General features: G+C 50.9%; 1 protein-coding gene across 2 annotated transcripts; it reads left to right on the forward strand.

Moving 5' to 3' along the window:
- The first annotated feature begins 4107 nt into the window (after positions 1–4107).
- Positions 4108–10427, forward strand: LOC140680603 (endonuclease domain-containing 1 protein-like). 2 transcript variants are annotated; one of them, XM_072918563.1, is made up of 3 exons: positions 4108–4257; positions 6318–6636; positions 8615–10427. In XM_072918563.1, the coding sequence occupies exons 2-3, from the start codon at positions 6352–6354 to the stop codon at positions 9176–9178; spliced, it is 849 nt and encodes a 282-aa protein (XP_072774664.1). In that variant the 5' UTR covers positions 4108–4257; positions 6318–6351; the 3' UTR covers positions 9179–10427. The 2 variants fall into 2 exon arrangements, with proteins under 2 accessions (XP_072774664.1, XP_072774666.1); XM_072918565.1 differs by lacking the exon at positions 4108–4257 and adding an exon at positions 4650–4742.
- Positions 10428–14722: the final 4295 nt, after the last annotated feature.

Below are 14722 nucleotides of genomic sequence, written 5' to 3' on the forward strand. Positions count from 1 at the left end.
GGCACTGGGAGCGCCTCCACCGCCTCCTTCTCCACTGACCTTGGTGCCTCCATGTCCTTTCCCTCACATGTTCTCACCTCCTCCTTGTCTCTGGCTGGAATTAAAACTGCATGCCCTGCTTCCTTTTGATTTTCTTCTTAAATTGAAAACTGCAGAGGTGTTACCAACCTCTCTCATTGGCCAAGCTGTGGACAGCATCACTTCCATCTTCAGAGCCATCAGGGACTGGATCTGGCAGACACGGTGGAAGCTTCTAGCAGCTTCTCACAGAAGCCACCTCTGTGGCTCCCCCACCACCAAAAAGCAGGCTGTGCAAAACCAGCACACCAACCCCATCAGTGCCAGCTCTATCAACTTCTCAGGCTCTTCCCAGGACCTTCACCCCTGGCAGTAATCACAAATGCCCAGCCATGCTCAGCAAGATTGTGAAACACACGGGAAGCCCAACAGAGAAAAGGACTCTTCCCTATTTCATACCTGATGCAAAGCATCAGTCCTATCTGTGCTGGGTCACTGGGAGGTGCCACATGCCTGGAGTTTGGCCATGGTGACACCCATCCACAGGAAGGGCTGGCAGGAGAACCTGGGGAACTACAGGAGTGTCCACCTGTCCACACGCCCCAGAAGGGTTACGGAGCAGATTGTCCTGAGTGTGTCACACGGCACATTCAGGATAACCAAGGCAGCAGGCCCAGCCAGCAGGGCTTTAGGAAAGGCAGGTCCTGCCTGGCAAACCTGATCTCCTTTGATGACCAGGCGAGCAGCCCAGTGGATGAGGGGGAGGCTGTGGAAGTGTCTACCTGGACCTCAACAAAGCCTTTGGCACCATCTCCCACAGCGTTCTCCTGGGAAAGCTGCCAGCCCATGGCTTGGAGAGGAGCTCTGTTGGCTGGCTCAGGAACTGTCTGGATGTCCAGCCCAGAGAGGCTTGGTGAACAGTGCCACATCCAGCTGGCACCCGGCCACAAGCGGTGTCCCCAGGCCTGTTTAATATCTTTATGCTGATCTGGATGAGGGGATCCAGTGAACTCTCAGGGAGATCACGGATGATGCCACATTTGGTGGGAGACTCATCCTGCTGGCGGGCAGGAAGGCTCTGCAGAGGGATCGGGACAGGCCGGACCCAGGGGCCGAGGCCACCTCTGCAGGCAGAGCAGACAAAGGCCATGAAGCTGGGGAAGGCCCTGCAGGGCACGGCCTGTGAGCAGCGGCTGAGGCACCCGGGGTTCTTTAGCCCAGAAGAGGGGGCTCTGAGAGATTATTGCTCCCTACAGCTCCCTGGAAAGGGGGTGTAGCCAGGTGGGGGACAGCGATTTCTCCTAGGCAGCCAGCGAGACGATGAGAGGACAAGGCCTCAACCTGCAACAGGGGAGATTCTGGTGGGACATCAGGAGGAATTTCTTCACATAAAGCGTGATTCAGCATTGGAATGGAGTGCCTGAGGATGTGGTGGAATCCCAATCTCTGGAAAGTGGATGTGGCACTCAGTGCCATGGTCCATTTAACCAGGTGGTAAGTGGTCAAAGTTGGACTCCATGATCCTGAAGCCGTTTCCAACATCAATAATTCTGTGCTTCTCACAGGAACCCAGCTTGGAGCTGAGCAGAGGGCTGCCCCAGCTCCACAAGCGAGCTGCCAGGCACCTGTCAGCTGGGATTGTGCTGTTTTCTGCTCAGCCTGCTGAGGATGGGAAATAGGGATGGAGCTCTTTTCTGAGCCCAGAGCGGGTCCATGCCCACGGTGGGGTGGGAAGCACCTCTGTTCCCTGGGAAGGTGCAGCTGCACTGACATGGGAGGGTAATTTTGCAGTTTGCTCTGTGTCTGTCCATCTTTGGGGAGATTTCTGGGCCCCGGTGTCAGAGGGATTTTAGGCACTCAGGGAGTGGTGAGGAGACAATACAACCTCCAGCCACTTCCCTGCATTGTTGGATCATGCAGTTTGCTTAGTCCTTTTCCAGTAACACCAAGGCTTCACATTCAGGGGACTGAACATGTTGCCTTGTGCTGTCCCAAAAGAGAAAGAAACAGGAGAATGAAGACAGTGATGTCTTCTGGCTTCTGCTTGAGGGAGCAGCTGGGCAAATGTCCTTTGGTCCATCCAGGAAACAAACTTTCCTGCTTGGCAACTTTTAAAGGGTTACACCTCTGATTTCTCAGGAATTGCTTATCTGGTGTATATCCGGGAGGGTTTCTGCTACACTCCCTGCTCTGAGGCTCTCACTTCCTGTACTTGGGCAAAATGTCTCTTGCTGTTGGTCAACAGCACTTTGGCAAAGGAATATCAGCCAAGAACTTCTGGGGGTCAGGTGAGGAGGTGTTTGTTCAGGAATGCTGCTGCCCAAGTGCTGTGCCTTCTCCCTCCTTCCGGTCAAACTCCATTTTGTTTGGGGTATCAATCCCAGGTTAACAGACACAGAAGAAACCACAGGACTCAACCAATTTTTTCGAACAAGCTTTGGTCTAACACACTTTTTCTGGATATCTCTCGGTGTAACAACCAACTCATCATTCTATTATTTCTGGACTTTTGGAAGTGGAAGAAAATGAGTCCAGTTTAGTTTTGAGTGAATGAATGATCATTGAATGAGAGAACATTTTGGTTTGGAAAGGACCTTAATGACCAGCTCCTTCCATACCCTCCCATGGGCAGGGACACCTTCCACTCTGCCAGGTTGCTCCAAGGGATAACCTGGCCATGGTCACGTCCAGGGATAGGGCAGTCCCAGCCTGTGCTGGGGTTTCACCACCCCCACAGTAACAAATATCTTCCTAATAGCCAGTCCAAACCCACACTCCTTCCATTCCAAGCCGTTTCACCTTGTCCTAATGGCGTGGTTTAAGCCCAGCCAGCAGCCACGCCCCATGCAGCCCCTTCCTCACTCCCCAACCACCGGGATCAGGGAGAGAACTGGAAGGGTAAAAGCTGGAAAATTTGTGGGTGGACATAGAGATAGTTTAGGAGGGAAAGAAAAAGCCCTGCACACAAGCAAAGCACATCAAGGAATTCTTTCAGCATTTCCCATGGACTGAAAGGTGTTCAGCAACCTCTGGGAGTGCAGGGCCCCATCCCACCTAACAGGTACCTGGGAAGACAAAACCCACCATTCCAAATGTGCTCTCCTTCCTCCTTCTTCCCCTCACTATATAGCCAGCATGATGTCACATGGTCCAGAATGTCCCTCTGGTCAGTTGGGCTCTCCCGTCCTGGCTGTGTCTCCTCCCAACCTCCCAAGCACCCCCAGCCTCCTTGCCAGCCTGGCAGTACAAAAAGCAGAAAAGGCCTTGACTCTGTCAAACCTCTGCCAACCATAACAGAAACGTCTCTGTGTTATCATCTCTCATGAGAGTTCAGTGTTCAGCAGAACTCCACAACACAGCCCCATACCTGCCATTGTCCAAAAAAAATCACCTCTGAACCCAGCACACCCATCAGCTCCATGCCCTTGTGCAAAGTCTCTCCCCAGCTCTCCTGTAGACCCCTAAAGTACAGGCAGGTGCTCTGAGGTATCCCCAGAGCCTCCTCCTTCCCAGGCTGCTGGGATGAAGCTGATACAAAGCCATGGCAATCAGGCAAGAGAATATTTGTAGCCCGGCCATTGGATGATGTCCTGTGCGGCTGCAGAAGAGCAGACTGTGAATATCTGAGTGTACTCAGAGACAGGCCAGTCCATCCAATGTCACCAGAGCTGTTCTCTTGGGAACAGAAACACGTGTAGGTGCTGGAGCAGCAGCAGCTGCAGCTGGTGGGATGGATGGAATGACCAAGGAAGTGACCAGACCCTCTTAGCTGATCCTGACACACCTTGCTGCCCGTCAGCAAAGTTGGGAGAAATTCTGGGGAAATTCTGAAAAACAACTGTCAGCACATTTCAGATTGGGTATGAACAAACTCCTGTAAATAAAAATCAAAAACTTCTCTTTTCTATGGAAATCCATGTTTATGAAAAAGGGCAAATTCATTACTGGATATATATTTCACTGATGTGGACATACCATGCTGCCAGTGAGCAAATCTGGGAGAAGTTCTGAGGAAATTATGAAAAACAACTGTCAACACATTTCGGGGAGGGTGTGAACAAACCCCCTGAATGAAACTAGAAAACTTCTCTTTTCTGTGGAATTTTCTGTTTACAAGAAGGCGCAGATTTAGGACTGGGTATATATTGCAGTGGCACTCCTGGGCATTCATACAGTTCTTTCTCCAGGGAGAAGACAGAAGGAACGGTTCAGCTGCCTTTTCTGAGACTCTGCTTCAAGGTAAGCCCTTCCTCCTTTTTCACCATTGACTTCGATATTCCAAATCTTTCCTGAATTTCAGAATAAACATAAATAGGCAAAGCCTAGGCTGGAGTTGCAAGGGGCAATCAGAGCTTATGCATGCATTGAATTTTTCAGCAGTGTAGTATTTTCTGTCAGTCAGGAGGGCAACCACAGAAGGAAAGATTTGGGAAAGAAACTCAAGCCAGCTCACCTGAAAATAAATATCAAACTGTTGACTAAGAAGGAAGGGGGAGATTATTCAATAGTAAAATTGCAACCGTGGCCTTACAAAAAACCTCTGGACAAAAACAGGTGTGGTGTGAATTCCTGGGAAAATTCCCAAATCCTGCTTGGGAAATCAAACAACTGTCTCTCCCTGGAGAGCATATAAACCCAGACAGTCTGAGACTGCAGCAGAGGCATTTGAGACTCCTCTGCCCCTTTGGGGCTGTGAGCAGAATCCTGTGCCGCTCCTTCTCACGGTAGGTTGTTTTCTATGTATCTGCTATGTTAGATATTAAGTTAGTGATATCCATATTAATCTCATGGAGGGGTCATGCAGAAGGACTATTCACACAATTTTCTGCTTGATTTGGGGCAGTTATGGCCAGGCTCTGCAGAGTACTGAAAGAGTCCTGACTTGTAGTTCCAGTTCTCAGTTTCCAGCTCATTGGTCACCATGTTCCTGATACCAGGAGGAAAATGAGTAAAACGACCACATATCTTGGGTCAGAGCTGGGCTGTGTGCAGCTCAGCATCCTGAATCCAGTGGAAATGGAGAGATGAGGGTCAGGGAATAGAAGAAGGAAAGAGCAAATGTGCAAGGTGACTTGTCAAGCCCTCAGCACTCCTCAGCCCAGACCCTTCCCAGCCCAAGGTGGGCTTTGTGCTTTACAGGCTGTGGCACCTTTCTCTCCCAGGAACCCTTTGAACTGCCTTTCCCAGCTCCCTTATTCCAAATGCTGATGATATTAGATCACTCCAATTATTGTCTGGAAATGCAAATGGAAGCATCTCTGCTCTCCCAAACCTTTGCTGCCTCTCAAAAGAAGACAAAGCCTGCTTGCTTGCTTGCCAGAATCCCAGTATTTTTCCCAGCTTTCCAATAGTTTTCCCAGCTTTCCAGTAGTTTTCTCATAAAGGAATGACCTTACTGACTGTTGAGAATCACTTGAGCACTGAGAAAGACAAAATTGGACAGGTGGCTGTCCAAGAAATTCCTGCAACAATGCCTTTGACTGTAGATGGAAATCAATCAGCAAAGCTGAAGATGGGCATCAGCAGGAATCCCAAGCAAACAGGGGAAGAGCTGCCCCTCAGTGCTTGCATTGCAGCAGCCATTGTGCTGGTAAGATAGCGGTGTTACCCCCATGTTTGCTGATACCATCTGCTTGGTCCCTTCATTTGCTCTCTCCATGTGTCTGCAAGTTCAGGGTCGGGGGTTGGATAAGGTGGAAATGCAAGGTGAGCAGCAGGACACCCATTGCTCAATGCCAGGTGAGAGGCAGGACCCCAGGTGGATCATTTGGGGCTCAGAATTGGGTCTGTCTGGGAGAGCTGCGTGTCTGTGTGAACCTGGCTGGGGCCAGGGACATGTAGGAAGTGCAGCATTGCTGTTCTTTGCCTGCCCAATGCCCCATGAGATTAAAGGCCAGCTCAGCATTGCAGGGGGCTGAGCAGAGTCTGTGCCCAGCTGCCCGTGTCTGCTGTGGGAAGGTGCTGAGAGCAGGAGGGAGGTGGGAAAAGGTGACCTTGTCCCAGGCTGTGCCTCAGTTGCAATATCATTTGCTGTGAGAGCTGATTGCACTCGTGGAGGTTTGGCTCCTTCCTCCTACAGGCTCACTTCTCCCACTGCTGTCTTCTCTAGGCTCCTAAAGCCTCTTTTAGGTTTCACCCTTATTTCCTCCCTGGTTTTACCATATGCAGGAGGACAGAAATTACTGCTTTCTTGGTCTATCATAATCCCCTGCTCAGCCAGCTCTGTCTCCCTGCACAAAAGGCTCCAGGCCATGACCAGCTCTCTCCAAGCTGAGTGTCCCTCTGCATTTGCCTTCCAGGGGATCAAGAGCCCTTCACTGAAATCCTCCCACGATGCTGGGGCTGCTGCTGCTGCAGGTGTTGGCCAGCTGCCTCTGGCTGGGACACAGCGAGGTGGTGAGGTCCTTTGCAGAATGTCCTCAGTTCTTCTATGGAGGGACCACCCCAAATGATGCCCTGAATCCAAAGAACCCAGCGTGGATCTGCCAGTTCTTCAAGAACCAGTATCACTATGCCACCCTGTACGACAGAGACAATAGAATTCCAGTGTACTCTGCTTACAAATATGAGCCTTCAGATGTCAAGAGACCTCCAGAGTGGTGGTTAGTTGAGCCTCAGGTGAGTGTCTCTCTTACAGTACATCACCTCCCAGTCACTCAGAGATGGGCTGCAGCATTTAAATTGCCACTTCTATGTCCTAACACCCCACTACACACATGCAAATGGGCACAATGGGAATGTCCTCATTGAACTTCAAACCCCTGCAACACATGGTTCCTCTGATGCATCTGAGACATCAGCAGGAGGATGAGATAGATTATATCCCAAAGGTGCCCAGCTCTCTGCCTTCACCTGGCAGGAACAGCAAATCAGGTTACTTTGCATTCATCACAAAGTCAAATGCTTCCCCTCCCTGTGCCCTGCTGTGCTGGGTGACCAAGTGATGGGGAAAAGGCATCCAGGAGAGGCTAAACTTGAGGGACCAACAGCCCTGCTGGGGTCTGATCCCCACTTTGCCCTGAGCTGTTCTGCATCCCTGGCAGAGTTAACATGCTCCCCGTGAAGAGTCAAACACGCTTTGTGAGTGGTGTGAGAGAAGTGAGGAGAAACTCAGAAGGGGCTGAGATGGCCCAAGGGAAAAGGCACTGGAGCTGAGAGGCTCAGGTTAGCTGGGGAGGGATTTCTGGAGTGACAGTTCAGGCAGTGAAAAGTGAGGAGCATCAGTGCTGGTCCATTCACAAGGGGGTGATCTCCATCCATGGGCAGTGACCCCTGAGCACCTTTGGCTCAGGCCTGGTCCAGAAGGATCCAGCAGTCAGACAGAACGCCACAAGCTCTAGAGCCCTCACAAATATCCTGCAGACAAAGCTTAGCAGAACAGACCAGGCCAGTTGCAGAAGAGAAAAAAGATGCAATTCCTGTCATTGGTAAGGTCAGAGCAGCAGGACAGCATTTGGGGGAAGGTGAGCCTGAGAAGGAAATCACACACCCCACTCCACAGGAAGGTTAAGTATGTTTCCCTAAAGATAAACAAAAAACGATGTTGAAGTTTTGAAAAAATTAACTGTTTCATCTTATGCATAAGAACCTGAGCAATTACTCTGGTCTTGCACCACAGTAGCTTCCACATTCTCTCTTTTTGGAGAATCATTCTGTTGGAAGGAACCTTAAAGACTATCTCAGCCCAGCTCCCCTGCATGGGCCAAGCCACTTGCCGTTGGACCAGCATGCTCCAAGCCCTGTCCAACCTGGCATTTTCCTCTTGGCTCTTGGCCCTAGCTATTCAAAAAGTCTTTGTATTTGTTAACTTTCTCCTGTGGCCCTTTTTGGATGTATTTCAGTTCTTCAGGGCTCTTTTGATGTTACAGGCCCCTCTCAGAGGCTGATCATTTGTAACTTCTTTTCCGTGATGCTACAGAAAATGCTCCCTGGCCCAGATCAGCTCCGAGACACATTCTCAGCACTGCTGTAACAGATTCCATTCACATTGAGATCTTTTTTTTACGGAACTAAACTCTTAACCTTTGAATCAACTGCAGCCCTGCCAGGGAAATCTCAGATCCAGGACTCATTTCCTGACACATCTCCCAGGGTATGGGGTTAAAGAAGGCAACCTCTGGTGTTCCAGAACTGGGGTACACCTGTAGCAACCACACATAAAATCACAGAAGCACAGAATCACAGTGGGGTGTGAGGAGATCCAGGAAGAGCCCTGGGCAGGTTTGGGCTGTGGAGACAGGAGGAAAGGGAAGCAGATTTGGCAGGGGAGGTGTCTCACCAAAGTCACCTCTCAATTCCAATAGGAGTGGGAAGTGCTCCTTGTCTCATGCATCCATCCATGCTCTCAGCACAGGCTGCAGGCTGGATCACAAAGGTCACAAGTCACACTGTGAGCAGTCATATTCTGAGCTACTTGCTTTTAAAGCTCTTGCATTCATGCAGGAGGGACATGTGTATGGTTTCTCTCAGATTCATACCTTTTGCTACAGAGATGACAAAAAAATGGGGTCTTGACCATCAGAGACTTCTGCTCCCGGGAATCTTCTCCATTACTCCCATTCCCTCTTCTAAGACCTCTTTCTCTTTCCCTGTCCAGCTCATAGATAAAAATCTAAATCTTAAAGCGATGGAATGGGATAAGACCCTCATAGATAAATACGGGATCACCTTAGACCGAATCAAAGAGAGCCAGGCTGTTACTGACGACTACAAAGGACTGAAGGGTTTGGACCGTGGCCATTTGTGCCCCAATGGCCATATGAGCAGTAAAGAGAGCAAGATGGCAACCTTCACCCTCACCAACATAGTGCCCCAGGACAGCAGCCTCAACACCGGCCAGTGGAACAACTATGAGCATCAAAAGATGAAGACAAAAACCAAGGGCTGTAAAAGCACCTACGTTGTCACCGGTGCTGTGCCAGGGAACACCTACGTCTCTGGAAACAGAGTTAACAGACCCAGCCACATCTGGTCAGCTGCCTGCTGTCTGGGGGAAGACACACAGCCCAAAGATGCTTGGGGGGCCATTGCTGAGAATGACAAGAACAGGGTGGAGGTCCTCAGCCTGGGGGAGCTGGAGAAGAGGTTGACCGATCTCTACGGGAAAACAGTTACCCTGTTCAACAATGCCTGTCCCCGGGAACAAAAGTCACATCCTTAGAAGAACCTTGGTGGCTTTTCCCACTTGTCTTAGAATCCCAGAATCACAGAATGGGTTGCTTTTGATGGGACCTTAAAACCTTAGAAGTCATCTCATTCTGACCTGCCTGCCATGGTAAAGGACACCTTCCACTACACCAGGGTGTTCCAAGCCCTCCCCAGCCTGGCCTTGAACACTTCCAGGGATGGGACACTCAAAACAGCTCTGGGTAACTTTACTTGTACCACAGCCTGCTCAGGGTAATTTACTTGGTTATAATAGCTCATTCCACCCTGCCCTCCATCAGTGTGAAACCATCCCCTCTTGTCCTGCAGTCCATACCCTTGTCCAGAGACCCTCTCCAGCCCTCATCGAGATCCTTGAGGTAATGGGCTCTCAGGAGTCTTCTCCAGGCTGACCATCCCCAGCTCTCTCACCCTCTCTCCAGAGCAGACACAGCCCAGCCCTTGGAGCACCTTCATGGCCTCCACTGAACTCCACACCAACAGCTTTGTATCCCCCTTGTGCTGTGGGCCCCAGAGCTGGAGGCAGCCCTGCAGGTGGGGTCTCAGCAGAGCACAGTAGAGGGGGACAAATGTCCTGTTCAGCATCTGTGCTGCTTCCTTCTCTGGTGATTTTCCATCTCCGTTCCTCAGGGCCCCTCCTCCTCTGCTCAAAGGCACAGAGCTGTGGGCAGAGCCTCCAGCTGCTTTGCTTTGCTGCCCCTCTCAGGAGCGAGTCCTCTCCTCCTCAGCTGTCCCCGAGATTGTGCAGCTGACCTGTCCCTCACCTCCTTAGCAAGGCTGTGGGACCAGGGCCCCTCAGGTGCTCAGAGATCTTTTCTGGAGATCTGGACATACCCACACCCCAACAATACATGGTTCTGAACAACCTGCCCTAGCTGATGCTGCTGGGGCCTGGAGTCTGCACTAGAAGATCTGAGAAGTCCCTCCAAAACACAACAATTCAGTGATTCTGTGATCCTGGGACATGCTTTTGGTTCCTTGCTTTTGAAACTGCACCTTGAGAGCAGCAGCTGTTGTATTAGACAGGCAGGCTTTGGCATCAGGCACAGAGAAAGCTTTGAGCAGCCAAAGCTCAATTCCTGTGCTGCCCTCCTTGGACACCTTCATTCTCTGCTTTGCTTCTGAAGCTTTTCTGCAGATTTATGGGAAACTGATTTGGGGAAATGTATTCAATGGTTGTCAAAGATCAATGTGTACCACATCATGTAGTTTGCAAGAGCTTACAATAAAGGTTGTTTACTGCAGTGCTGGATTGCAGGGTCACGTCTTCCTTAAACCACATGGGCTGTGGGTGGATCTCCGCAGCCCCCTTGGATCCCCATGGGCTGTGGGTCGATGTCCGTAGCCCCCATGGATCTCCTTGGCCTCCAGGGGAACAGGTCCTTCACCATGGTCACAGCATAGCCTGTAGAGGAATCTTGGCTCTGGCACTGGGAGCGCCTCCACCACCTCCTTCTCCACTGACCTTGGTGCCTCCATGTCCTTTCCCTCACATGTTCTCACCTCCTCCTTGTGTCTGGCTGGAATTAAAACTGCATGCCCTGCTTCCTTTTGATTTTCTTCTTAAATAGAAAACTGCAGAGGTGTTACCAACCACTATCATTGGCCAAGCTGTGGACAGCATCACTTCCATCTTCAGAGCCATCAGGGACTGGATCTGGCAGACACGGTGGAAGTTTCTAGCAGCTTCTCACAGAAGCCACCTCTGTGGCTCCCCCACCACCAAAAAGCAGGCTGTGCAAAACCAGCACACCAACCCCATCAGTGCCAGCTCTATCAACTTCTCAGGCTCTTCCCAGGACCTTCACCCCTAGCAGTAATCACAAATGCCCAGCCATCCACAGAAAGCTTGTGAAACACATGGGAAGCCCAACAGAGAAAAGGACTCTGCCTTATTTCATACCTGAGGACTGTTGCTTTGCATCAGTTCTATCTGTGCTGGGTCACTGGGAGGTGCCACATGCCTGGAGTTTGGCCATGGTGACACCCATCCACAGGAAGGGCTGGCAGGAGAACCTGGGGAACTACAGGAGTGTCCACCTGTCCTGGTGTCCCAGAAGGGTTACAGAGCAGATTGTCCTGAGTGTGTCACACGGCACATTCAGGATAACCAAGGCAGCAGTCCCAGCCAGCAGGGCTTTAGGAAAGGCAGGTCCTGCCTGGCAAACCTGATCTCCTTTGATGACCAGGTGACCAGCCCAGTGGATGAGGGGGAGGCTGTGAAAGTGTCTACCTGGACCTCAGCAAAGCCTTTGGCACAATCTCCCACAGCGTTCTCCTGGAAAAGCTGCCAGCCCATGGCTTGGAGAGGAGCTCTGTTGGCTGGCTCAGGAACTGTCTGGATGTCCAGCCCAGAGAGGCTTGGTGAACAGTGCCACATCCAGCTGGCATCCGGCCACAAGCGGTGTCCCCAGGCCTGTTTAATATCTTTATGCTGATCTGGATGAGGGGATCCAGTGAACTCTCAGGGAGATCACGGATGATGCCACATTTGGTGGGAGACTCATCCTGCTGGCGGGCAGGAAGGCTCTGCAGAGGGATCGGGACAGGCCGGACCCAGGGGCCGAGGCCACCTCTGCAGGCAGAGCAGACAAAGGCCATGAAGCTGGGGAAGGCCCTGCAGGGCACGGCCTGTGAGCAGCGGCTGAGGCACCCGGGGTTCTTTAGCCCAGGAGAGGGGGCTCTGAGAGATTATTGCTCCCTACAGCTCCCTGGAAAGGGGGTGTAGCCAGGTGGGGGACAGCGATTTCTCCTAGGCAGCCAGCGAGACGATGAGAGGACAAGGCCTCAACCTGTACAGGGGAGATTCTGGTGGGACATCAGGAGGAATTTCTTCACATAAAGCGTGATTCAGCATCGGAATGGAGTGCCTGAGGATGTGGTGGTATCCCAATCCCTGGAAAGTGGATGTGACACTCAGTGCCATGGTCCATTTAACCAGGTGGTAAGTGGTCAAAGGTTGGACTCCATGATCCTGAAGCCGTTTCCAACATCAATAATTCTGTGCTTCTCACAGGAACCCAGCTTGGAGCTGAGCAGAGGGCTGCCCCAGCTCCACAAGCGAGCTGCCAGGCACCTGTCAGCTGGGATTGTGCTGTTCTCTGCTCAGCCTGCTGTGGATGGGGAATAGGAATGGAGCTCTTTTCTGAGCCCAGAGCGGGTCCATGCCCACGGTGGGGTGGGAAGCACCTCTGTTCCCTGGGAAGGTGCAGCTGCACTGACATGGGAGGGTAATTTTGCAGTTTGCTCTGTGTCTGTCCATCTTTGGGGAGATTTCTGGGCTCCAGTGTCAGAGGGATTTTAGGCACTCAGGGAGTGGTGAGGAGACAATACAACCTCCAGCCACTTCCCTGCATTGTTGGATCATGCAGCTTGCTTAGTCCTTTTCCAGTAACACCAAGGCTTCCCATTCAGGGGACTGAACATGTTGCCTTGTGCTGTCCCAAAAGAGAAAGAAACAGGAGAATGAAGACAGTGATGTCTTCTGGCTTCTGCTTGAGGGAGCAGCTGGGCAAACGTCCTTTGGTCCATCCAGGAAACAAACTTTCCTGCTTGGCAACTTTTAAAGGGTTACACCTCTGATTTCTCAGGAATTGCTTATCTGGTGTATATCCGGGAGGGTTTCTGCTACACTCCCTGCTCTGAGGCTCTCACTTCCTGTACTTGGGCAAAATGTCTCTTGCTGTTGGTCAACAGCACTTTGGCAAAGGAATATCAGCCAAGAACTTCTGGGGGTCAGGTGAGGAGGTGTTTGTTCAGGAATGCTCCTGCCCAAGTGCTGTGTCGTCTCCCTCCTTCCAGTCAAACTCCATTTTGTTTGGGGTATCAATCCCAGGTTAACAGACACAGAAGAAACCACAGGACTCAACCAATTCTTTGGAACAAGCTTTGGTCTAACACACTTTTTCTGGATATCTCTCGGTGTAACAACCAACTCATCATTCTATTATTTCTGGACTTTTGGAAGTGGAAGAAAATGAGTCCAGTTTAGTTTTGAGTGAATGAATGATCATTGAATGAGAGAACATTTTGGTTTGGAAAGGACCTTAATGACCAGCTGCTTCCATACCCTCCCATGGGCAGGGACACCTTCCACTCTGCCAGGTTGCTCCAAGGGATAACCTGGCCATGGTCACATCCAGGGATAGGGCAGTCCCAGCCTGTGCTGGGGTTTCACCACCCCCACAGTAACAAATATCTTCCTAATAGCCAGTCCAAACCCACACTCCTTCCATTCCAAGCCGTTTCACCTTGTCCTAATGGCGTGGTTTAAGCCCAGCCAGCAGCCATGCCCCATGCAGCCCCTTCCTCACTCCCCAACCACCGGGATCAGGGAGAGAACTGGAAGGGTAAAAGCTGGAAAATTTGTGGGTGGACATAGAGATGGTTTAAGAGGGAAAGAAAAAGCCCTGCACAGAATCAAAGCACATCATGTAATTCTTTCAGCATTTCCCCTGGACTGAAAGGTGTTCAGCAACCTCTGGGAGAGCAAGGCCCCATCCCACCTAACAGGTACCTGGGAAGACAAAACCCACCATTCCAAATGTCCCCTCCTTCCTCCTTCTTCCCCTCACTATATAGCCAGCATGATGTCACATGGTCCAGAATGTCCCTCTGGTCAGTTGGGCTCTCCTGTCCTGGCTGTGTCTCCTCCCAACCTCCCAAGCACCCCCAGCCTCCTTGCCAGCCTGGCAGTACAAAAAGCAGAAAAGGCCTTGACTCTGTCAAACCTCTGCCAACCATAACAGAGACATCTCTGTGTTATCAACTTCATGAGAGTTCAGTGTTCAGCAGAACTCCACAACACAGCCCCATACCTGCCATTGTCCAAAAAAAATCACCTCTGAACCCAGCACACCCATCAGCTCCATGCCCTTGTGCAAAGTCTCTCCCCAGCTCTCCTGTAGACCCCTAAAGTACAGGCAGGTGCTCTGAGGTATCCCCAGAGCCTCCTCCTTCCCAGGCTGCTGGGATGAAGCTGATACAAAGCCATGGCAATCAGGCAAGAGAATATTTGTAGCCCGGCCATTGGATGATGCCCTGCGAGGCTGCAGAAGAGCAGACTGTGAATATCTGAGTGTACTCAGAGACAGGCCAGTGCATCCAATGTCACCAGAGCTGTTCTCTTGGGAACAGAAACACGTGTAGGTGCTGGAGCAGCAGCAGCTGCAGCTGGTGGGATGGATGGAATGACCAAGGAAGTGACCAGACCCTCTTAGCTGATCCTGACACACCTTGCTGCCCGTCAGCAAAGTCGGGAGAAATTCTGGGGAAATTCTGACAAACAATTGTCAGCACATTTCAGAGTAGGTATGAACAAACTCCTGTAAATAAAAGTCAAAAACTTCTCTTTTCTATGGAAATCCATGTTTATAAAAAAGGGCAAATTCATTACTCGGTATATATTTAACTGATGTGGACATACCATGCTGCCAGTGAGCAAATCTGGGAGAAGTTCTGAGGGAATTATGAAAAACAACTGTCAACACATTTTTGGGTGGGTGTGAACAAACCCCCTGAATGAAAATAGAAAACTTCT

Source organism: Taeniopygia guttata, chromosome 1A (genome assembly GCF_048771995.1).
Source record: "Taeniopygia guttata chromosome 1A, bTaeGut7.mat, whole genome shotgun sequence".
NCBI classification, from domain to species: Eukaryota; Metazoa; Chordata; class Aves; order Passeriformes; family Estrildidae; genus Taeniopygia; species Taeniopygia guttata.

What these genes read in the sequence shown, in the direction of transcription:
- LOC140680603 (XM_072918563.1), top strand. Translation starts at nt 6,352, where the DNA reads ATGCTGGGGCTGCTGCTGCTGCAGGTGTTGGCCAGCTGCCTCTGGCTG. An exon ending in GGTGGTTAGTTGAGCCTCAG is followed by an intron (nt 6,637 to 8,614) that starts GTGAGTGTCTCT and finishes TTCCCTGTCCAG; the next exon opens with CTCATAGATAAAAATCTAAA.